Source organism: Siphateles boraxobius, unplaced genomic scaffold, assembly GCF_051911475.1.
Source record: "Siphateles boraxobius isolate OS27281-9 unplaced genomic scaffold, OSU_SipBor_1 30, whole genome shotgun sequence".
NCBI lineage: Eukaryota > Metazoa > Chordata > Actinopteri > Cypriniformes > Leuciscidae > Siphateles > Siphateles boraxobius.
The window spans coordinates 11,495,851-11,520,170 of NW_027508920.1; the positions used below are offsets into that span (position 1 = coordinate 11,495,851).

General features: G+C 36.6%; 1 protein-coding gene across 6 annotated transcripts in view; it reads left to right on the top strand.

The window, feature by feature from the left end:
* The window catches only part of myo5aa (myosin VAa), an 87,838-nt gene that overhangs the window by 24,495 nt on the left and 39,023 nt on the right, over positions 1-24,320 (top strand). For all 6 annotated transcript variants that reach the window (XM_077248218.1, XM_077248213.1, XM_077248215.1 and 3 more), the window contains exons 3-13: positions 5,089-5,260; positions 5,345-5,489; positions 8,127-8,283; positions 9,432-9,575; positions 14,118-14,199; positions 17,302-17,409; positions 18,492-18,598; positions 20,944-21,209; positions 21,310-21,391; positions 21,512-21,652; positions 22,734-22,859. In XM_077248218.1, coding sequence (XP_077104333.1) covers positions 5,089-5,260; positions 5,345-5,489; positions 8,127-8,283; positions 9,432-9,575; positions 14,118-14,199; positions 17,302-17,409; positions 18,492-18,598; positions 20,944-21,209; positions 21,310-21,391; positions 21,512-21,652; positions 22,734-22,859 — 1,530 coding nt within the window. The remainder of the gene's footprint in view (positions 1-5,088; positions 5,261-5,344; positions 5,490-8,126; positions 8,284-9,431; positions 9,576-14,117; positions 14,200-17,301; positions 17,410-18,491; positions 18,599-20,943; positions 21,210-21,309; positions 21,392-21,511; positions 21,653-22,733; positions 22,860-24,320) is intronic.

Here is a 24,320-nt window from a genome sequence, read left to right on the forward strand (position 1 = left end):
GAACGCAAATACGAGGTTGCATTGTAGTAATGTAAAGGTGCTGTCTGTAAGAATGAGAGCTAGTGGTTGAAATAGGTACTGCAGTTCAAATTCAAAATAATGGAAATGGTTGTTTCTCCCGCCCCCTTCTGCTCAGACTCCACGACGCTCTCGCGGGATGCCAGTTTGAGGACACGCAACAGGAACGAGCGCAATTGACAATGAAAATTGGCAACATGCATTATAGCCTGACAACATCTTATCTGACCGCAGATACTGAATCAAGACAACGCTTCCTGACACTTTACTTAAACTGCGTTTGACAGAACAATCAACAACTTTTACGCACGTCATTTAGAATTAAAGTCTTGCATCAGAAAACATTTGGAATTACTTTTTTTGTTACGTTGTTGTTACTTACTACACGCTCTCCGACCTTCTTAGTATGGTCTTGCGACCCACTGGTTGAGATACACTGCTATAGATAATAATTTTTTCTTGAGTTTGTAAAAGGACATGGGAATTGCACTTATGCATGCAGAACTCATGCAGTCATGCATACAAAATTAACCATACTAAATTATAACGATAACATTTAAACATTACATTTGTTAATATGAGACTGATATAGAATGATGTAACTTATCAACCTTGTCAGAGCAAAGTTATCTTTCAACTAACTTTTAACTCAATAACAATGGTTAAAAAAAGAAAAATCTCAATCTGTCAATTCAAATTCATCTGCCAAATTCATTACTGCAAAATGTAAAACCACTTATTTTTATTTCAGTTTGTATCAGAAAGGGGCATGGAATACACCTGATGTTACATGATCTGTAAAGCGATGTTTACATGAAACAAACTCTGGACGGAGGTCAGTAATAATGTAGAAATTCCCCACTTTGAAAAAGTAGTTCCACTTAACTTAAATGTACATAGCTATACAGCTCAAAAAACAAACAAACCATTACAGTATGCAATTATGCATAATTATTAGATATTCTGATCATATATTTGTTTCAAGGACATTTCTCTAATTCCAAAGCACATCAATCGTAATCGTAATAATTTAATTGTTGATGACGGAAGATGTGGCTTGAAAAGCAACTTATTTTTAGGTGTGCATAATAATTAGGTATGCGTCTTCTTTTTTTCTCAACCTATTTTTGTGATCCCAATGAGCATTTGATATTCTGATCTTCTGTCACACCATTTCTTTATCCGATTGTCACATTTTAGTTTTGAAATTTCTACAGTCCTTCTCATGGGCACTTCGTAATTTGTTTTTTTTTTACTTTTTCCGCGTCAGTTACATTTTTGGTCTAGTATGGTTTGTATGGTTTAATTAAAGAAATGGCAATTTTATTACTTACCTTCATGTTGTTCAGGGTTGGCCCTGACCAATTTACTACCCTAGGCAACTTTTACCTGGTACCCCTTGCATCGCTGCCAATGAATTCCACCACTTAACATTGTTCATACACTGACACAGAAACTGCATAAATACTGGAGTTTTTGAGACCATGGTGGTCTCAAATGGGTGTTACATTATATGATAATAAAGCTGATCATTGTAAAACTATACAAAAATAGCACCTAAGCCACATTATAGCCTAAACACAAATAGCAACAGTAATTATTTCTAGCATTCATGATAGGGATGCTAACGATTCATCAACGATCAATTAATTGTCGATGATAACTTAATCGCTAAAACACATTGATCGCCGATTAAGCAAAATCATGCGTATGCATGCTGCTCAACCATTAAACACATAAAGCAGACACGAGGAAAAATGAAGCTCACATGCCAGAGTTATGTTTGGGACCACTTTACATTAAGGATAGTTACACCTTCATGACTATAAGTTCACGTGTACATTCGCCTTCAGCCTTTTGTTTTGTGGAAATGTAAGTTGTAATATTGTGTTTATTTTGTGCTAGCATAATATATCTGTGTATATCTGATTTATCTCATATAGGATGCATTTGGTTAAGAATTAACGCGGTAGTAAAGCGTGCTGGTGATCGTCTTCAGCTTCAGCTTACTCAGTTCAAGCAGCAATGCACGACTAATATTACTATGATTAACGATTGTGACTATGATTAATGATTAATCATTAACTATGACTCTGATTGGGACTGTCATATTTCATAACATTATAAAGAGAACAATATTGTAATAAAATCTTGTTAATTCTTTGGGTTTAGATTTAGCGTGTTGTTCCAGAAGGTGCGCGTCCACAACAGGAGTTACACATTCTGAATAGCAGGCATCTGTTTTAGTCATTATATTTGATTGATCATTTAATTACATTAATTATTTAATAATTACATCGACTCATTTTACAATCCTACTATCCCTTTAGTTAGACTAAAACCCCTTCTCATTCATTTGGTGAGGTTTGAGCAGCATTTGCACTTCCAGTCATGCTGATGGCTATATGCCACTGCAGTTGTTATGTTTTTTCTTTGTGTTCACCCTCTTTTTGCTCATTTTCAGTTGACCAATGTGTTTCTTTGATTCATCTCATTCACCTGTCCCTTGTTAAATAGTTCATTAGACCTGGTTTGGTTTAGTTTTTATAGTCCCGTGTTTCCTGAGTTCTTGTTTCCAACGTCATGTTGGTAATGTGTTGCAAGCCTGTTTTTCTGTATCTACTGAGTAATTTGGATTAGATACTTTTCTATTGTTCTTTCGTCTTCGTGAGGACTCTTTGGCAACATACCGTGACAGTAGTTGCATATTGCAGTAGTAAGGCTGACGATTAATTGACTGTTAATTTAAACCATGGTCGATCATGGGAATTTGTGTAAATTGACATCGCTAATTCATGCACAAAACAAGTATTCATTGAGCACTTCTCTGACATACGGTTTAATTTTCAAAATTAATTTTAGGAGCAATCTTCCATTAAACTATGGCACATTTGTAATGTTATCACTATGGATGAAAAAAGTGAATTCTACATAAAATGTTTCTATTTTAAGGTAAAAATAACTGACGTTATCTCTAGCTAGATAACTAGCTTTTTCAAAATAGCCAATGTTACCGTCTACCTATTATGCAATTAGATAAAATGTCCATTCAATACATTACTTCTGTCTTTATCCTCTTTTTCTTCATTTTCTCTTCTTCCCTAGGCACCAGAGGGCTTCTTGGTTATCTATGGCATACTAATGCTAATTTATCATGTGTCATAAATTCGGCCACCGGTTTCTCTCAGGTGTAGTTTGTAGGAGTGTTCGACTGAACACGCAGACGATCTGTATGACAGATAAAAGTATTGCGAGAGCAATTAGAGAGTCTATGGCTCTGTATGCTTTCGAAACGCTCTTGTGGTACAGTATTTAGCTTCGAGTCAAACACACCTACAAACTTCAATGTGGGCGCCCTCTATGGATGCCTCTAGCATTGACCTATTCCAGCCCTGATGTTGTTCAAAATCTGAAAAATAATAATAATAATAATTTCTTCAGTGGAACACAAAAGATGTTTGGCAGATTGTTGACCTAAATCTTTTCCATATAATGCAAGTGAATATTAATTGTCCAGCTCCATAAAAGGACAAAAACATGTGACTTTGCTCTAATAAGTATGTCATACCTAAGTCATTCAATAGTTTTGTGTGAGGTTACATCCAATGAAAATATTTCTGTAAGCCATAGCTCTTGAAGGGATATTAACCTGTAAGGCCGTCTAACTCGATCCAATGGCGGTATTCGAATTAGCGGTGAAGGTCTCTGCGTGTTACTGTCTTTTCTCGTGGCAAAGTATTTTTGGTTAAATGCAATACATTTTCTCATATATATTTACTCGTTACTTCATCTGACTCCATAAATGAAAGGTTTTAATAATATCTGTGCCTCACTAAGAGTGAGCGAATGTTTGACTATTCCGTTGAACTCTTCAATGAAAACAATGTCAGAGTCACTTAAAATAATCAAATGTAACAATTTATTATGTCAGGTAAATGTATCATGCCAATTTCATAATCAATTCAAAGATAATCGATACAAAACATCAAATGCTCTGGAATAGAGAGAAGATGCAAACCCGACTTTAAGAAATACATGAGGCTGAGAGGTCTTCCTCTCAGCCTCACGGACCGATCTGAAGTACAGAAAAGGCCCCGAGCTCTCGCTGCGTTTCATTATATACCCAGACCTCATTTCAGATCTAAACATCATTCACAGTGGAAATCTACCTGCTAGTAACCATTTGCTAACAGTGAGACATTTGCATTCAGAGGTAGCACCTCTGGGTGTAGGGAGACCCTTTGTCTAGAGGCCAACACCTCCTTGTGTGCTAGTTATCCATAAAATCTCAAAAACCTTATTACCCTTTGTTTTACTTATTTGGAAATAGGACATTTGTACCAGTCGCACTGTGACATTTTAAATGATACTAAACATGAAAATACTCTGTGATAATCATTCACATTAAAACTACATTTTCTTGGGTGCATTCAGGTGGGGGTGAGGGGAGATGTAGATGAAGTTGGTTCGGAGGTGAGACTTTCATCTCAATGGTGCATGAAGGCCAGTTCAAATGGTAATCTCCAGAGAGGTCCTTTTGTCCTCTCAGTGTCTGGTCACCCCCGAAACAGACTGTCTGGAATTTCCTAATTTATCAATTCTTACAAACCCAAAATGAAAAGTCATAATTTCCTCACCCTTATGTCGATCAAAACCTTTAATTTTTTGTCTGTGGGGAAATTTTAATTTTTTTTTCATAAAATGGAAGTTAATGGTACCCAAAAACTGTATGATTACCAACATTCTTCAGAATGTCTTTTTTGATGTTCCACAGGAGAAAGAAATTCATATAGGTTTGGAATGACATGAGGGTGAACACATGACAGATGGCATTTTGGGGTGATCTTTCCATTAATTTCAGCCTTTATAATCCTGATACCTCAGAATTCAGTGATGTCAAATCTACTGTGGCATGCAACCAATTGCAACAAATCAGATTTGATCCTGAAACATGAATGCATCAGTTTTTCAGCCTGTTCCTCACAGAAAACCATTGTTTGACTTCAGAACTTTGTTCCCTTCAAAACACAACTTCATATAATATGTTGTGCTGTGAATTGTGTTATTCAGGAATTGGAGTACAAATTGGACCCCAAGACGAACAACTTGCCACATCTGCGTAACCCAGATATCCTGGTGGGAGAAAATGACCTGACGGCTCTCAGCTACCTTCACGAGCCTGCTGTGTTACACAACCTGAAAGTGCGCTTCACTGATTCCAAACTCATCTACACTTACTGCGGTAAACACACACATACACAAGACATACACACATTTAATGTGTCTAGAATTATTGTGCTCAATGGTCTTTTATTGTTTGACCCAGGTATTGTGTTGGTCGCTATAAACCCGTATGAGACGCTTCCCATCTATGGATCCGACATCATTAATGCGTACAGCGGGCAGAATATGGGCGACATGGACCCTCACATCTTCGCAGTGGCAGAAGAGGCTTACAAACAGATGGCCAGGTGGGGCTGATCAAGTTTAAGTTAGTTAAACTGTCGTTGGTTGATAGTTAGCCTACCTGAATAAAGGCCCTTATACACTCATGGTGAAATTCTGTTTTGTTCTTTGCTCAGGGCAGGGGTAATAACAGATTTTAAATACATGACCGCCCATGTTGATGGGAGCAGTGTTCAGATGAATATTATGTGCTGCACACTATTTTGTATTAAGATGCGTTTTGGTCGATCGGATCACAAGTAGACGAGGAAGACACATACCCGTTTACACCTGTTGTTTCTCTTTTGTCTCCTTTCAACCACTTCTGTCCAGATTTCTTCGAGGAGAGGGTCTATAGGCTGGTAAATGTATGTTTTTTAATTTTTATATATTTTTTTAGACCTTTCGATCTAATGGACAAAATAAGCTTGTGCCATTTTAGATATGAACACGAAAGGAGACGATGGAAAAACCCACTGAGAGCATCAGCTTTCGTTATTGATCTTACAGCCGCTAGACCGCGCTGAACGCTGTGAGTGCGTGTTAGAAATCAGGAATGGGAGAAAACATTGTGCTTGGTTTGTTTTTCATCTTCTAACCAAACTTTACCAAACAGACAGTTTAAATCCTGTCTGGCTAGCCCAATTCCCATAATGTTTAGACATTAAAGCTGTAGGCGGAGAGTAGGCATCTTTTGTGGTTGTTCGAACGCATTCGATCTGATGAGCGTTTACATTGCGAAGCAATCTAGTCTAATGTGTTTTCGACTACCTCTGGAAGTGGACAAGCTCAAAACGTTTAGACCCCATTTACACCTGAATTTAGCATCGTCCACTTGGGATCCGATCGACCAAAACGCATCTTAATACCAGGTATTAACAGTGCCAATAAGATACAAACAAACAACAAACAAACAAAAAAGTGCAGTTGAGAAAGCATTTGATCTTCGAGAGATGGATATTTTTCTGATATTCACTACGCCATTCAAGTTAAGTAACGTTTATTTATATTGGGCTTTATTGTTACATAGCAATAAGGTGTGATCACATTTTTGAAATTGCAGACAAATTTCATGGACAAAAAAGGTCCATTGTTAATTATCAGTAGTGAAGCTATATATGAAGCTCAAACAGAAGTCAACCAAGCAGCTTTCTACTGGTCAACAGTGAACTTGCGTGACCAACTGAAGCTGATGCGAAATCTGCATTGGGAAAATCTTTCAACCTTATGCAAATTCCCAGTAATGTGGATTTCTATTGAAATAACTTTCCCATGAAAAAAATTGCAGAACAACGTAAATGTGACATGAGCTTTACACACACACACACACACACACACACACACACACACACACACACACACACACACACACACACACACACACACACACACACACACACACACACACACACACACACACACACAAAACAGCACCGGTTCTACAGTTTTGGAAATCACAATTTAAATTATAATTACAACTTCAATTTCAAAGTGTGTTCGTGTTTTTAGTAAGCCTACTCATGCCTGACCTTGACGGCTTGAGTGTAGAAGTGAACCTGAAAAATATTGTGAAAAATACTGTGGCTTGTTACTCTGCCTTTAGAAATGCAAAAACACGCAGGATATTTTACATTTCACCTAAAAAATTTAATTTGGTCATTATTTAATCAACCCCATATTCCAAACTTGTATGAATTTCTTTGCTCTTATTATTATACCCCACTGATTTTCATTGTTTGGACAAAATCCACTTTTTTCAGAATATGTTCTTTTGTTTTCCACCGAATTCCATTTTATCGAAAACTATCCTTTTAGGTACAATGCATCTGCACTTGTATTGCATCGGCCAAGCATTCATATTTGCATAGAGTATGTCGCTGTGTTAGTTTGAGCTATACTGCTCAATCTAAAGAGAAGGTTTGTAGGTCAGGATGTTGCTCACTGCAGCCTAACCAAAAATAGACCAGCCAAGGTTATGTTTCTCTCGCTCGTTTTCTTGGGTCTCTTGTTCCTTCTCATTGAAGCTGCAATGGTGTGCACTACTGAAGCTGTCTGTTTTAAAGGTTTTTTGATCAGTGGAAGCCTGTGTTGCAGCAAAAGCTACAGTTTTCTCAGTTTTCACATGATGGAGCATCGTTTTCTCAGAGCCTTGTGTTTTTCCTCTTTGTCTTTGCAATACACCATTATACACCAATACAAATCAATAGATTTTCAGCATTCTTAATGTGTAAACTCTAGTGTGTAAGCACTCTGGTACCTAGCCAAATCAAGTCACCTTTATTTATATAGCACTTTTTACAATACAGATTCTATAATAGTAGCTTTACAGTGATAACATGAAAATAATGCAACAAAGTTTGTTACTGCTGTACATCAGATCTAGAAGAAAATCGCGCCGTAGTCCAGCTTAAGTAAGTTCAGCGATGGTTCATTTTTGTTGTAAAAAAGTTAAATTCATTTACTTTATTTATATATATATTTTTGAGAAAAAAGTGATGTCATCATCAAGCTCAGTTCAGTTCTCATATAATGGTGTCAATGCAGGCAAATCAATAATATTGTTGATTATTAAGTGTCCTAGCGACACTAGTAACCACTGACAACACCACATTTTCTTAAAAATCTATTTGAACTTATCTAATTTGTATTTTTGCATCATTCAGGGATGAGAGGAATCAGTCAATCATTGTGAGTGGAGAATCTGGAGCAGGGAAAACTGTTTCAGCAAAATACGCCATGCGTTACTTTGCCACGGTCAGCGGCTCTGCCAGTGAAGCCAATGTAGAGGAGAAAGTTCTGGCATCCAACCCCATCATGGAGGTGAGTTTTTCCTGCATCACTAGATCAGTGCGTCGTTCTGGAATCAGTGCTGAGGCTCGGGCTGTTTGTTTGAAGGTCTTTAATAATACAGACATTTATACCTCAGAGAGCCAAAACCCTTGGGCTGGGAGACTAAAAGCTGTTCACTGACTGAATATGAGTGTCTTGTTCAGACTGTTATATCTGCTCTTCACTGCATGGTCTTCATCTCCCGTGGGCTCATTTCACTCAGTACAACAGTAGAGAGAGAGTGTGTGTATTTGAGTGCTCACTTGTGTATAAGAGTAAATTTAGTGTTAGCATAAAGCTCACATAACCTTCTCTGCTGTCCTCAAGTCACATATTTCTTCAACAAATCATTTTATGATACTTTGTTTTGGCCAAATTCAAAGGCAGTATTATTCTTCAAAGATAATATGCTGCAGTGATGATTTATTTTCGTAGGCCATCCCGAAAGTTAGTATCGCCCTGGTTTCCTCAACAAAAACACAATAGGGTTTTTACATTGGCTTTTGGATTATTGCAGAAAATATGCTCTTTTACCAACAAAACTTTATAATTGTTACATGTAATGTCAATCATGATAAGTAGAGTAAGCCAGAAGTAAAAAACTAAACAAAGTACACAATGATTGTACTTATATTTAAAAAAAAATACCTGCATACATGTTTACATACAAATACCCCTCTCCCCCAATACATTGATTAAAAATAATACCTGCATACGTTTGCATACAAATACCCCCCCCCTCCAAACGAAATGATATAAACTAGTGAAAACCACCTCGTAGCGTGGTTAGGTTAGGTTTTTTTTCTTTCTTTTTGGTCAGGTTTAATGGATTTGGGCCCTATAAACACGCTGCTCTTTCATTAGCTCAGTTGATTCTGATTTTGACAGAATTCCTCAGCAGATTTCTGCTCTGTGGGGGAGGCAGTATCAACATCCTGACCTGCTGTAGAGACCCAGAGACGCTCAGTGTCATCTCCCACACACATGATCTTCCTGTCACTCTGTTTTTTAATCAGTAACCTTTCTGTGTGCTCCTTAAACTTTTAACCCTTTTCTCTTCTAACTGAAACAATAGAGAAACCCCCAGGTCAGTCCCGTACTTCCACTCAAACTCATGTCTTTTCTGTTCTCATTTCTAGTCCATCGGTAACGCCAAGACCACCAGGAATGACAATAGCAGTCGATTTGGGAAATACATTGAGATCGGCTTTGATAAGAGGTATCACATCATCGGTGCGAACATGAGGACATATCTGTTGGAGAAATCACGTGTCGTATTTCAGGTGAGGGATGAGCATGAATGACATTCTGTCACTTTGGTCTTTATATCTTAAACTACCCATATTCTAAACCTCCTCAGCATCTTATTTTGGCCCAAAAGGTCCACAATCTTATATCAAATATTTATCGAGCATAAAATATTATTCATCAAGACCATTTTCCACCCTCTCTTTGACATTTAGAATTAAACAGGCTCTTTGCAACTGTACCTTTAAGACTTGACCTATGTCAGGATTGGCTAACCTTTCTGATGAAAAGAGTAATAGTGCCTTTGGCATAAAATGGTAATATAGTATAGTATGTACAAATCTTGGTGGTCTATAACCATGACAATTTCTGAATCATTCGTTTTGCATGCGCCGAAATGCGTATGAGAGCTTTTTTGTGTGTGTAGCCATGAAATGATAAAGGCTTTATAATCTAAAAAGGTGCCATGGTCATCCCAGAACTTTACTGACGCAAAACAAATCCGTTTAGGAAAGGTATGATTATATGAATGTTTAAGTATCAATCTAGAATACAGTAGAGCATTGGAATTCTGTGCCTCTCAGATGGAAATGTTGATTTCTCTCATTGCCCTCATATGTGATTTTCCATGCGAGTCCCCCCCCCCCCCCCCCCCCCCGGAATACTGAATGAATGTGTGGTTTCTTCTTTGGAGTCTTAAACCAAAAGCCTGCTGTATTTCAGAATTACCACCAGATGTTATCAAACACTTAGTGATCCAGAGATTAACTTTGTCTGTGCGCTTTTGAGTATTTCTAATGTTTTTTATTATAGTATGTAAAAAAAAAAAAAATTGTATCCCAGACATATCAGATACTTAACATGATTTTTACATTTGCATGAATAGATGGGGACATACGAGTCATGCTGTTTTCCAACATTACTATAATATTAAAGGTTAAAATGAACAACTCATTTGTATACAAATGTTTAAATTGCACATAATGTAGTTTTTATAATAATAAAAACCTTATAATATAGCTTTTTAACGACATATATGTTTCTACTCCACTTTGTGTTTGTGTGTGTTTTGAAATATAAATACTTAACCCTCTGGGGTCCTTCATTTGTAGTAGACAACAAGGCAGCTCATAGGTTTTAAAAGAAAGCTGTTCATTGAGCAAATATAGGCTGTATCTGAAATTGTCCCCTATACCCCTTATTCATTATTCACTACATTATTCCACACACAGTATAGTACACTGAATGAATGAAAACAAGTGAGCAAATTCAAAGACTGAGTGTGCTGGAGGTGCAGCATGAGATTCAGTGCATCTGTGTTCTCTAGGTGTTGAGGGTACATCGGTTGTACACTCATTGAGGTGGATTATGGGATGAATGAGTTCTCTCGTCCACTATGGTTTTCGGACACCACTACAAATGGCGGTCCCCATAGTGATGCACCAACATTTCTGCAACTCATAATATTTGGCAGAAAATTATTTTTTGAGGTTTGGGCGGAAATCATAGACTGATACGGTGACGTTTAAGTGGGGCTTTTCCGATGGCGAGTTTTGACTGTTTCAGCGTCTATATTGTGCACACAACATGGATAAACTAAAAAATATTAAAATTTCTTTGAATTAATATATCATTAAAAATTGGATATTAAAAGGAATCGTATGTGCAATTTTAGATTTTTATATACAACACGTATTTGTGTGTTGATTTATTAAATAAATTTGATTAATGAATTGATTGTTAATTTATTTATTTTACTTTTTAGTGTCTGTGTTAAAAGTGACGCATCATTATTAAATAGTGCACCATGTAAGGGTAAAGGGACCCATTTCAGACACAGCCATAGTTTTAGTCTTTCGGTTGCCCACATCTAAAATATATAATTCTATAAAGTCTGTTATTCAAGGTTACAACTGTATTATTGGCCCCAAAACTGATCAGGCCTACATAAATGACTTCATCTGGCCCAGGTGTGAGAAACATGTTTGGAATTCAGAGGTCTTTTCTCCTTCTGGGAAGCTCAGAAAGATTAAAGCTGGACAGGAATGAGGATAATGGAGTTAAACATGTCTGTTCAGTGTTATATAACATACTCACAGAGACTGCTGTTGTGCTTAGGGGAATTCCAGATGAGTTAAGTGTGTGATTGTCAGATGCAGATTTTGACCAGAATTGTACTCTATGCAAGTATGTAAATTTAATGGTATTTTGCAAGCTTGTTCATGCTGAACATGCATTACTGTGACAGTAATGGGTTGCACCGTTTTTGTGTGTGGTATTTCATCACAAAAACCTGCGTATTATTCACTAACCACCTGCAATCTGTGCTGGTATTGTGCCATGTGTGCATTTAATTTAAATAATTACCCTTCTTTTTTAGCATGAACGCTCCTTATTTCTAGATAAATTAGGTTTTGATAGGTTTCTATTAGTCAGAGCTTTTTGCCTGGCACAATTAAGGTTGTTATTATCAACTGTAGTAGGTGGTAAACAGAATTTTATTTAAAAAGGGATATCAGTCTACAGTTTTCTTTTGATCATTGCCCAAGTAATTCAAATTATAATCTAATGGGGGAAAAAAAGGGCATATTTTATTTTCCCCATAAGACCATATTGATGGTCTAGTTTGGTGGGACAAAAAGGCAGAATCATTATTCATTATTGATTCATATTAGTTATTAAATTACTCTTAAGAAAGAAATTATTCTTAACTTTATTCCCAATTTAGAATATAAGAAGAAAATAACAGTTACAAATAATATTATTCTTTACAATCTCTTTATAAACGTATGGCAAAAAGCTCTCATTTTAATCAAAACTATCTTAATGTGTGTTCGGAAGATGAACGAAAGTCTTATGGGTTTGGAACGACATGAGGGTGAGTACTTAATGCCAATTTTCATTTTTGGGTGAACTATCCCTTTAAGAATGTTTGGTCTCAGAAACCATAGTGATATCTGTGGCCGATTGCATAAAATGCTTAGACTAGTTTTACAATTTAGTCATCTAAATTTTTTCTTCAAGACTTTTCATAACTTTATGTCAGTTACATAAAAACTTAGCTTTTTCTAATTTGAATCCGAAAAGTAAGACAAGTAGTCAATTGTCCACAGCTTATTCTGGCCAAGTGCTTCCCACTTAGACAGGAAGAGTTCGCATTGACTGGGACCTACCACGTGCTTAGGGCCAGCTCATTCAAATAATGGTTCAGTAGTCATCAAATTTAGCATGATATGTTGAGTTTCTGTCCATAATGTCACAGATATAATTCAAAACCAAGGTGAAATGTGATTTTGCTCATGGATATTTGTTTACTTGGTGCTAATTGAAAGCTCTGAATATCTATTCATAAATAGATCTGATTGCATGAACATTAAGCTGACAAGTCAGGTTTATTATCTCTGACGCGTGAATACCACAGTCAATACCGACACACTTCATAATTAACACACTTTATGATCATATACTCCAGAAAAGTGTTGTTCTTCAAATTCTCTCAAACATGCTAAAGTGCCCCTATTATGCTATATAAAAGGTTCCTAATTTTGTTTTGGAGGCATCTACAATAGGTTTACATGCATCAAAGTTAAAAAAACACTTTGATTTTTCTCATACTATACATTTCAGCATCACCTAATTTCTTAAAGTGTTTGAAAACGGTTCGTTCGAATATTCAGCCTCTCTAAACCCCTCCTTTCCGAGAGCCTACTGTACTCTGATTGGTCAGACGGCCCAGTCTGTTGTGATTGGTCTAGCACTTACAGCGCGCAGGACAGAAACAAAACATTACCATATCTGAATTTCAGCTCCGTAGGCTTCCTCAGCACTTATATTCACAGTGATACGACCAGCAACGATGGCATCAGTTTTACTGTATCAGTTCCAACACGAGTCCGTATCCTTTTGAAGTGCATGCAAAGTGGATTCTTCTCAACATGTCAACAACACGAACCAAACTCTTCCAGGCCTCAGCTAAAACTACAGTGTTTGAGGACAGTTCAAACTAGACGTTGCTCGCGGGCAGCCAATGAAGACCATAGGCTGGAATTGCCGACGACACGATTCTTTCTTGTAAGGGACAATAACTTTATTTGTCGTCTTTGAAACCTTGCAGACCTTTTACATTCACAAAAGGCTATATTACTCACTGCATGAAAGGTAATATTTGAAAAAATAAATACATTTATATCCCTTCATCAAATGTGTCCACCATTTGCCTGAAGAAGACCCAGCATGGTCGAAACGTTGCCTTTTTATTAAGTATGGGATTTTAAAGCAGTGTTGCGGACATTCAATTGTTTTCACTTTAGAAAGTTCCTTTTGTCCTGCACCTGCCAGAAGGTGGGATGTGCACACAATTAAAAAAAAAAATGTATATTTGAAAAAGCATAATAGTGCCACTTTAAGTGAGTACATGCAGCGTAATGGATTTGTTTTGAATGTCTGTTTTTCTAAGTCCTAGAAAAATTTTGTTCGGGTTTCTTGTGACGCAATACAATACTGCAGATGGAACCAACTGTTGATCTTAAATATTCTTATATGCTATTTTTGTTTTTCTTGCATTCCTTGTTCTCCAGGCGGATGAAGAGAGGAATTATCATATATTCTATCAGCTCTGTGCATCTGCTCAACTCCCGGAGTTTAAAGCCCTGAAACTCGGTGAGCCAAAATAACCCAGCATATTTCATTCAAGAGGATAATTTCTTTGAGAATATTATTCAGATTGGGATTACTCATTCGTGGGAGTATTTTAGCTTTAATGGAATTGTTGGGAGGTGGGTCCTTATATGTTTATAAGTATTAAAGCTACAAAATGTAACTTTGTTTTGATAATATTGTGCAAAAAAAGCCATCTTCCTAACCATGCTGTTTCTGTACACATTTTTGACTGTCTATAGCGTGAAGCTGAAAGTTTGTTGTCACAATCAACAATAAAAATTGACCACGGATCACTCAAAATGGAAAACCTCAGAGGAATCACTGGTTGTAAAAACAAAATAAACATATTACAAACATTATTTATTTGTCCATCCGCTCTAATATAGTATCCCGTAACCATCAATCCACAATCAACTAAATTGTGGAGCCGAACCAAATCCAAAACAATGTTCCACAGTTTTTGTTATTTTTAACTGCTAGTGGGCATAAAGTTATATAGTGCAGCCTTAAATGGATAGTTAACCCAAACACTTTATGTAATCATTATTTACCCATTTACATTTACAAGACTTTGGTTAATTTTCAAAACACAAATTAAGATATTTTTTATGAAACATGAGAGGTTTCTGTCCCACCATTAAAAGTCCAGGTAAAAAACGTAGAAGTTGTTAAATATATCCATATGGTTTAATCCAATACTTGTGATAAGATACGGCGCTTTATATGATGAGAAGATTTAATTTAGGAGCTTTTTTGAGCTTCCATGTTCCATATGAAATTCTCTAGATGTGTGTTGTTGATCATTGTTTAGATGTAAATGCGACCGTATCTCTTTACCAAGACTGCTTGATTCATATGGATTTATTTATGACCTTTTTGGATCTTCTAAGTTTAAGCTATCTGGACTTTTAATGGAGGGACAGAAACCTCTCAAGAATCATTAAAAATATCTGAATTTGTGTTTTGAAGATTAACCAAAATCTTAAGGGTTTGGAATGAGAGGAGGGTGAGTGAAAGAGTGAATGTCAAAAAATGGAGGCTTAAATCCAAAAAAAAAAAAAATGTAAAAATGTTTATAGGGTTAGTCTATTGTACTTAAAATCAATTTTATATAAAAAATTATGAAGTCTCTGGAAATAATTAAAAAATCTATGGCATGTCCCTATTTAAATAGGTGAATGTGCGTTTGTGGGTAACGTGTTTGATTAGAGTGTGTTCGTGTTGACACAGCATGGAGAGCAGCTATCAGAGATGTCCTACTGAGAGGCGGGCTGTGCATGTCTAAATACACACACACACACACACACACACACACACACACACACACACACACACACACACACACACACACACACACACACACACACACACACACACACACACACACACACAGCCACATATGAATACTTGAGCTACTCTAGTTTGGTTCCACACACACCTCTCCCTATCATCTCTGTTTGTTTCACCCACTTGCTCTGAAACACACACACACACACACATACACATACACACACACACACACAGCCACATATGAATACTTGAGCTACTCTAGTTTGGTTCCACACACACCTCTCCCTATCATCTCTGTTTGTTTCACCCACTTGCTCTGAAACACACACACACACACACACACACACACACACACACACACACACACACACACACACACACACACACACACACACACACACACACACACACACACACACACACACACACACACACACACACTGCTGGCTCTGTGCTCTGTCTCCTGCTGTTTGCCTACTCAGCTGACTTCCTGCTCAGCTGACGCCCCGTTAATGTGAGAGTTTGTGTGTGCGTGAATCTCTCAATAAGGTCCCTGTTGCCAAGCAACAGTGTATCGTTCGTTAAATCTATGAAGAAGGTTTTGTATTGTAGGGTCTGTGTCTGTGAATAAGAGAATAGTTTTTATTAATTCAAATCTGTGTAGTACTAATGACAGAGTTTCTATTTATTAATGGTTGGGGAGTTTCCTGGATAATTAAAGCTAAATAAAAGCGAATGAATGTTTGATATTTAACTAAATACATTTTGGTTTACTGTAATGTTAAACATTGTCATTAGAACCAGCCAGTCAGTAACTACACTGATTTAACACTCAGTTCTGTCAGGACCACTATCGTCAAAGATGATTGACAAGTAGCATATAGTTTGGATTGGCTGTATTGTTCTGCTCTGGGGAAGAACTCCCCGCCCATCCATGCAGCCTAGCATGTGTATGAGCAGGGAGTGCAGTATTGCACATATCATTGTTCAATAATTTAATGAACAGCAATTCAAGAAAAATAAGTCTGATTCGTAGAGGAATACCAGAAGGTCAAGTTCGGATTGGTTGAGAGGTGGAGCTGGGGATGGAGGAGGGTGATTAGCTCCCGAGCAACGCAATAGAGCTGCTGGTAACACTGAATGGACCTTTTATATAGGGATCCTGTGATAGCTATCGTATTCCTATAGGTAGATGTGGATCAGCTGAGAGTCAGCTGATGCAAGCTTGACTGATGTGGCCTGCCAGAACTGACGCTACGCTTGATGAGTCTTTTTTTACAACATAATGCAGTTGTAAGTTGTGATTTTAATTCACTGAAAAGAACCAACTCATTTGGGAATCATACTAGGTTAGAACCCAGCAAACTGATCAAACATATTTTCACTCACACTGACCTCTTCTTGTTAAATTGAAATTTCCAGTTCATTTTGCTTAATCAGTACGTTCAGATTCGTACAGTTCAAATAACTGTCAAAGAAAAATAGCAATAGATTTTAATAGAAATAATTAATTTGAGCCCCTGCACAGAAATTACTTTACCATACATATGTTTGAGCCAAATTAGTTTTATAAATGCTGCAGTTTGTCTCTTTATTTAAACTCCATTATCTCCTTGATTTGAACATATCTAACATAAGAAATGATTGGTTCATAAGATTGATTATTTTACATCAACATTTGGGTTTGATGATAACCCAGCCTATGGGTAGATCCTTCAAAAATTCTGCTGCTGCTTTTTTTTTCAGGTGGTACAATAATTTTATATTTGAGTGATATCATAAAAGTTTGTGCATGTGTTTCTTTCTCCACAGGGAAGGCCGATAATTTTCACTACACCAAACAGGGCAGGAACCCAGTGATAGATGGAATAGATGATGCCAAGGAGATGTCGACCACAAGGAACGCCTTCGCACTGCTAGGTCAGACTGAAAGTTCAATAATTTCTCATGTTGTTGAGATGTGATAGAGGAAGTAAATCGCAGATTATGAGTGAGTGATTGATTGAGTGAATAAATGAATGAATGAGGCTTTTATATAGAGCTTTACTATGTACTACTGTACACCAAAAGCGCTAAACTGTATTTTATTTATTATGATCTGCCCCCTCAGATTTTTGAGCCTATGGATTTTGATTGTGACTTTTTTAGATACTTTTTAAGTATTATTATTGCCCCCAAGGTGTCTCCTTTTTGTGATATTCACTGCTTTAAAGCCAAAACAGAACATAATACTCATTTAGAGCCAAGGAGTTTTTGTGTGTCGGTGGTTGGGGGATTCTGTCCAAAATGTTCAAAACATTAATTTGACAACACACCAAATAGTTTTTAATAAAGACTTAATAATGTATGTTCTTTCTTCGGTTCATATATCAAAAGTATGTAATATTTCAGTGAAAACTTAAGTAAAGTTTTATCATAAACCAAAATAGTAATTTTTACTTGGGGTTGGGGGTTTTTCTGTCAAACCGCTGTTTTCCATGCATGAAATTGCAGAGTGATCACTGGCAGTCGAGATCAGTTGCAGTCTTGCTTGTTTTAAAATAAAATTTATATTATATCAGGATTTGAACGCAGCCACTATGCACACTATAATAAAATACCACTTGACTATCATGACTCAGAATGTTTGAAAACTAGGTGCATGACGCCCCTTATAGCGGACTCGGCAGTCCCAGAAAGCATTGTGGTGCAAGCTCAGAGAAACGTGGGTTATAAACAAGGAAATGTTTTTCATTCAGTGTCAAAAGTATCAATAAAATTGTTCTTTTTTAAATTGACTAGCCAATTATTTTGTTAGGATTTTTAAAAATTCTTATTATAGCGTTGTATTAGCTTAGCAACATTAACTCCCAAGCACTGTTGGATTCAATCGAGACATGAAATGAAGGCAGTTCAAGTAGGTTTCTGAGCTATACAGTTTCTACCTAGCTTATTAGTCTGACTGATTTTGTGCTGATTTTTTTATGTATTCCTATTGTTCATTTGTTGATGTCTCTCTTCAGGTGTAAATGAGTCCTATCAGATGGGCTTGTTTCAGATTCTGGCTTCGATTTTGCACCTGGGGAACGTGGAAGTGAAGGATAGAGACTCGGACAGCAGTATCATTCCAGTGAGTTTCATGCTGGCTTACGTGGCATTTTGGACCAATGTGATTTCACTGCGTGTGTGTGTGTATATATATATATATATATTAGTGGTCGACCGATATGGGTTTTTTGATGGCCGATGCCGATGCCGATATCTTAGAGAGCAGGGTGGCCGATGGCCGATATATATATATATATATATATATATATATATATATACACACACACACACACACACACTTTATATTTATATAAATCAATATTTAATAAATTTGATAAATTTAATACATATTTAAAAATCTTTAAAATAAACATGCTTAGGCCCTATACTTTAAATGGCGACTTCTTGAATCTGCAATCCTATTACAGAATTTTTCACAAATAAAGTAATTGTTTAAAAATATATGAATATGTGAATAAAAAGGAAGTAAACACTGTAACAGGGCCCTCAGTAATCTGGTAATTAATCAGTAATCACTGATAATCATACTTTTTCAAATAAAGACTTTTTTTTTACTTTGACTTTTGACAAGGTAACGCTAATTTTACATAGGCTACAGCACACAGTGAAAATGACATGAATATGACACAGTGGGCCACTGGATATAGCACAGCATATTTTAAAATGAAGGATTTAAAGTTTTTCGATCGCGTCTCCTGTGAAGCTGATCTTCTGTTCACATTTACTCGCTTCGCACGGACCGTCACTCGCAGGAACACGTTTATACAGGCTACAAATGCACACTTCACAAGATATCACAGCTGGATTCGTTTAAATCTGCAAGGTTTGTGAAATTAAATGTTTATTAGATATTCAGAGATTTGTTTAAATTATGTAGATGCGCATTTGCTGAATGTTGACGGTAAATGAGAAAGTATTTTAGGCTGATTGTTTGCCTTTTCGGTTACAAATAATATAAAAGCAAACGCATTACTTTTTCGCATACCATTTACTTTCTTTGACCAGTTCTGTAGCCACCGGTTCTGTCTAACAAAGTATTAGATCTGACTGACAAAGATCGTAAACTAATGAAGACGGAGAATGTGAATGAGCGCTGCGTGATCAGGCGCTGCCGTTCTCTTCTCAGGTGCTGGTGTTTTCAGCGCCGCCCGTCAAAATAAAAGTCTGCAGCGCCGTCAAAATAAAAGTCCCGCTTCCAACACATCGGCCAATCAGAAAAACTTATCGGCCGATGCCGATATTTAAAAAAAGCCAAATATCGGCCGATATATCGGCCGTGGCGATATATCGGTCGACCACTAATATATATATATATATATTAGTGCTCTTTATATATATATATACATACTTACAGCTACTGTATATGTATACTGTAGAGCTGTGCGGTGATACAGTTTACATTTTTGCAACAATATCAAAGAGATATGGTTAAATGATTGAATCTATTTAAGATTTTACATTTTATTGCATTTTTACACATACAGGGCCATTCTTAACCAAATACTCCAGAGTTCTTACTGTACTAATTTGTGTCCCACTTTATATAATATGTCTTTAATCATTTGATGCAATGCACTTATTGTGTAAAACATTCTCAAACATGAATATATATTTATAAAATGTAATTACAGCTGTAATTAATTTCTGTACATACATATATAATTACACTGTTGATCCTTTCCTTACCCCTTAACCCACAATTAAACCCCCTTTAAATCCAACCATACCGACAGACCTGTCCCTAACCTAACCCGTATCCCACCTACAATATGAACATAATAAGTAAATTATACTTGCATAAAAAATGTTTTAAAGGGGCATTCGGCAACTATTTCAGCTTAATAAAACCGTTTAGAAATCATTTGGATGGTTTAATAACCTGTTCTGGTGAGAATGGTGACTTTCCCCGCTCCCCCCAACGTTCGTAGGCGGAAAACCAACCTTGCAACATGAGGATTAACGTCCCGGTAAGTTGGAAATAGGAAGTTTCGTGAGAAGCGAGAACGAGCGAGAAACACAAACTGCTTTACGGCAATTCGACATAAACACACACGCCGCCCTCAATGTGTATGATGTATTACCCACCTCGGTAGACATAGCTCCACACGATAAAGTTGGCCGGCTCCGATAATAACAAATGCACATGAGCCGCGGTAGAAAGGGGGAGGAGGGTGCTGCAAGTGAGGTTTTTTTACGACATTGTTGTGAAATATAGGCCTCACAGCTGTAAGGGGAGCTCGTTGAGAAAACATGCCTCAACAAAAGTGAAAATCAACGAAGAAATGGCTAGGGTTGCCGAATGCCTATTTAAGTACACAGTGGTCAAAGACACGTCATATAAAGTGTGACCTAAATTTGTTTCATTGTAAAGTAATGATGTAATTTTCTCTTTTTTTTTTCGTTCAGCCAAATAATGGTCACCTGAGTGTATTTTGTGAATTGATGGGTGTGACGTATCAAGACATGTCCCATTGGCTGTGTCATAAGAAGCTGAAGACGGCAACTGAGACGTACATAAAGCCCGTCCCCAAACTACAGGCCATAAATGCCCGCGATGCCCTCGCTAAACATATCTACGCCAAACTCTTCAACTGGATCGTGGACCATGTGAACAAATCGCTACATTCTACAGTCAAGCAGCACTCGTTCATCGGAGTCCTGGACATTTACGGGTGTGTGTTCATACAGCCACACACACATTTGAGAACAGACCACACTAGTTCAGTTTAGAGTTACAGAAGTCAATTGTGATGTTTTGTTTTATTCTTCCAGGTTTGAGACTTTTGAAATCAACAGTTTTGAACAGTTCTGTATTAATTATGCCAATGAGAAACTTCAGCAACAGTTCAACATGGTGAGACCTCTGACAAACTTCACATGACATCATATCTCATCAGTTCATGTTTGATTGATGATAATTCTGTTCATTTATTGTAATGTATCTCCTGTTGTCCTCCTGTCTTCTCGTGTGCAGCATGTGTTTAAGTTGGAGCAGGAGGAGTACATGAAAGAGCAGATCCCCTGGACTCTCATTGATTTCTATGATAATCAGCCGTGTATCAACCTCATTGAGGCCAAGATGGGTGTCCTGGACCTGCTGGATGAAGAGTGCAAGGTAGCTTCACAGTCTTATTGTAAATTAAGATGTTTACTGTTGGCTGTATTAAAAAACAACAACGCTTGGCTTCGTAAATTAAAATATCTGAAAAAAGTTTCAAAATATCCATACGCAAATCCAAGGTGATACATAAATATGTGACATTTTGTGAAACAAATATTTGCAAATTTAACAATTAATAATTCAATTTAACAAAATTTTTGTTTTTAATGTAGAATGTTATACGATTTTAATAGATGTGTATTTTTGACACATTTATGATTTTTGGGATTCAATGTAAATTAAGCTTCATCAACAGCATCTGTCGACCACACAAAACATTTTTGACTTGAAGAGAGCAAAAATTGTAGTTACATTAATTCACTTACTGTACTATGAAGTTTAAGGGGCTACGCAATATATACATTAAAACACACTCAGTTTTGAAAGTTAAATCTGAGACTAGAGTCATAAAATCACTTATTTTTAAGGTTTGCGAGGTTAAACCTAATATTTCTGTCGAAACCATGTAATGCCAGCAAACCAAGTATTTAATTGCATGCATGATGATTTTACATCATGGTTCAATTAAATACTTGGTTTACTGGCATTACATGGTTACAACAGAAATATTAGGTTTAATCTTGCAAACCTTAAAAAGTGATTTTATGACTCTAGTCTCATATTTAACTTTCAAAGGCTGATTTTAATTAAACAGTAATATTGTGAAATATTATTACAATTTAAAATATCTGTTCAAATGTAATTCATTCCTCGGATTTCAAACCTGAATATACAGCAACCATTACTCCTGTCTTCAGTGTAACAGAAGTCTGCTGATTTGCTGCTCAAGAAACATTTCTTATTATTATCAATATTCAAAACAAACAGTCGTGCTGTTTATTGGTTTTTGTAGAAACCAGATTTCCTTGTCTTTTTTTAAAAATACTAACCCTAAACTTTTAAACGGTAGTGTACATCACTGTAAAAAAAAAAAACTAATAAAAAAAAAACTGTGTTGTGTGATTGGAATCCTGTTTGAGACTACAGTTCTTACTTCACATACTGTACATCCTCTTTTTTTCTCTCTTTCTCTTAGATGCCGAAGGGTTCAGATGACTCCTGGGCTCAGAAACTGTATAACACTCATTTAAAGACGTGTGCACTTTTTGAAAAGCCACGGATGTCCAATAAAGCTTTCATTATTCAGCACTTTGCAGATAAGGTGCGCACACACACTCACGCACACTTCACACTCAGGCTAGTTCAGCATTTCTGATAAACTGTTTCATTTTATATATAAATATCTGACCACAGATACATTGTGTTTCTGTTCCAAAAAGACCTACTGAGCTGCCTCACACATACTGCATCTGAACAGTGCATGTTCATTTAACCATGGTAAAAGCATTCACTGTTGGCATAAGCCACGTGCCACTGTGTTCCAGAAACGTCCTAGACGTGACTGAGTTCTGTCAGGTGTTGAGTTTTTTTTTCTTTTGTTGTGTGACATGCTAAACTCAGCAGAAAATTCATTAATTTATCAACACAATCTTATATGAAGCAATATACAATAATGAAGCAAATTATCCTGTTTTGTCAAGATTCACACACAATAACAGGCTGAAACAGATGATTTAGTTAATAATTACCATTTGGATGCGCATACAATCCACCTCAAATAAAATAGATTTCACGTTTAAAGTCAACATGAAACCGACGTTTCGATAGTCTTTTCCCTATTGTGATGTATATCGGAGTGAAACGGCTTCTCGAACAAGAAAAAATAAGGGCGGAACTTGATTTTGTCCATCGAGAATTGATTCGTTCATTGGCCTCCATTGGCTGTCATGTGAGTGAAAGGTTGTCCCGCTCTCGTCCCAGTAAACACCTCATCAGAGAAGAGATGATGCTGCAAGAGGGAAGTGATTTTGATTCTAAATTACGAGGGGACATAAAAATAATGATGTGCATGTATAAATCATATAATAATGCAATATTTGCATAATGCAATTCAATATTCCATAAAAAATAAGAATGGTCAATTTTGATTTCATGATTACTTTGTTTGTAATAACTCTGTAGAAACTCTTGTCAAACAGGTCACAGATGAATTGTATGTGAAACAGGTCATTGTAAGTGCACTTCTGATATAAAGGATGTTCTAAACAATAGACACTAATGCATATGAATAGATAGTTCTAAATAAATCTTAATAGAGTATCATTCTGTTAGCTTGGAGTTAGTTAGCTGTTATTAGTCATGTCTCCTGTGTGCTTTACGTAAGGGTGCTCATATGTCTTCACGTGAGCTTATGACGCTGTGGATCTGTTTTTAGAAATGGTGTATGATATCTGTGAGGAAACACTCATGGAGAAGGAGGAGGGTGGATATCATAAGCCACATTTAGAGTGTGTGATAGACATTCAATATTTTGAATTTGAGCATTACCTTACTCAAACATCCTCAAGATTAAATCAGGCTCCACTTAATTCTCTAATCAGCATTACTAATATACATGACACTCTAAATTATATACATTTAATAGAATACATAATATAACATGTGATTTATATCCAGTGTAAAAAAAATGTTCTGTGAAGTTACCCTTTGTAGACTTAAAACGGGTTAACACTGTACGATTTTGGTCATGATTTGGGCGTCTGAGACAAATTTTGTGAATCCT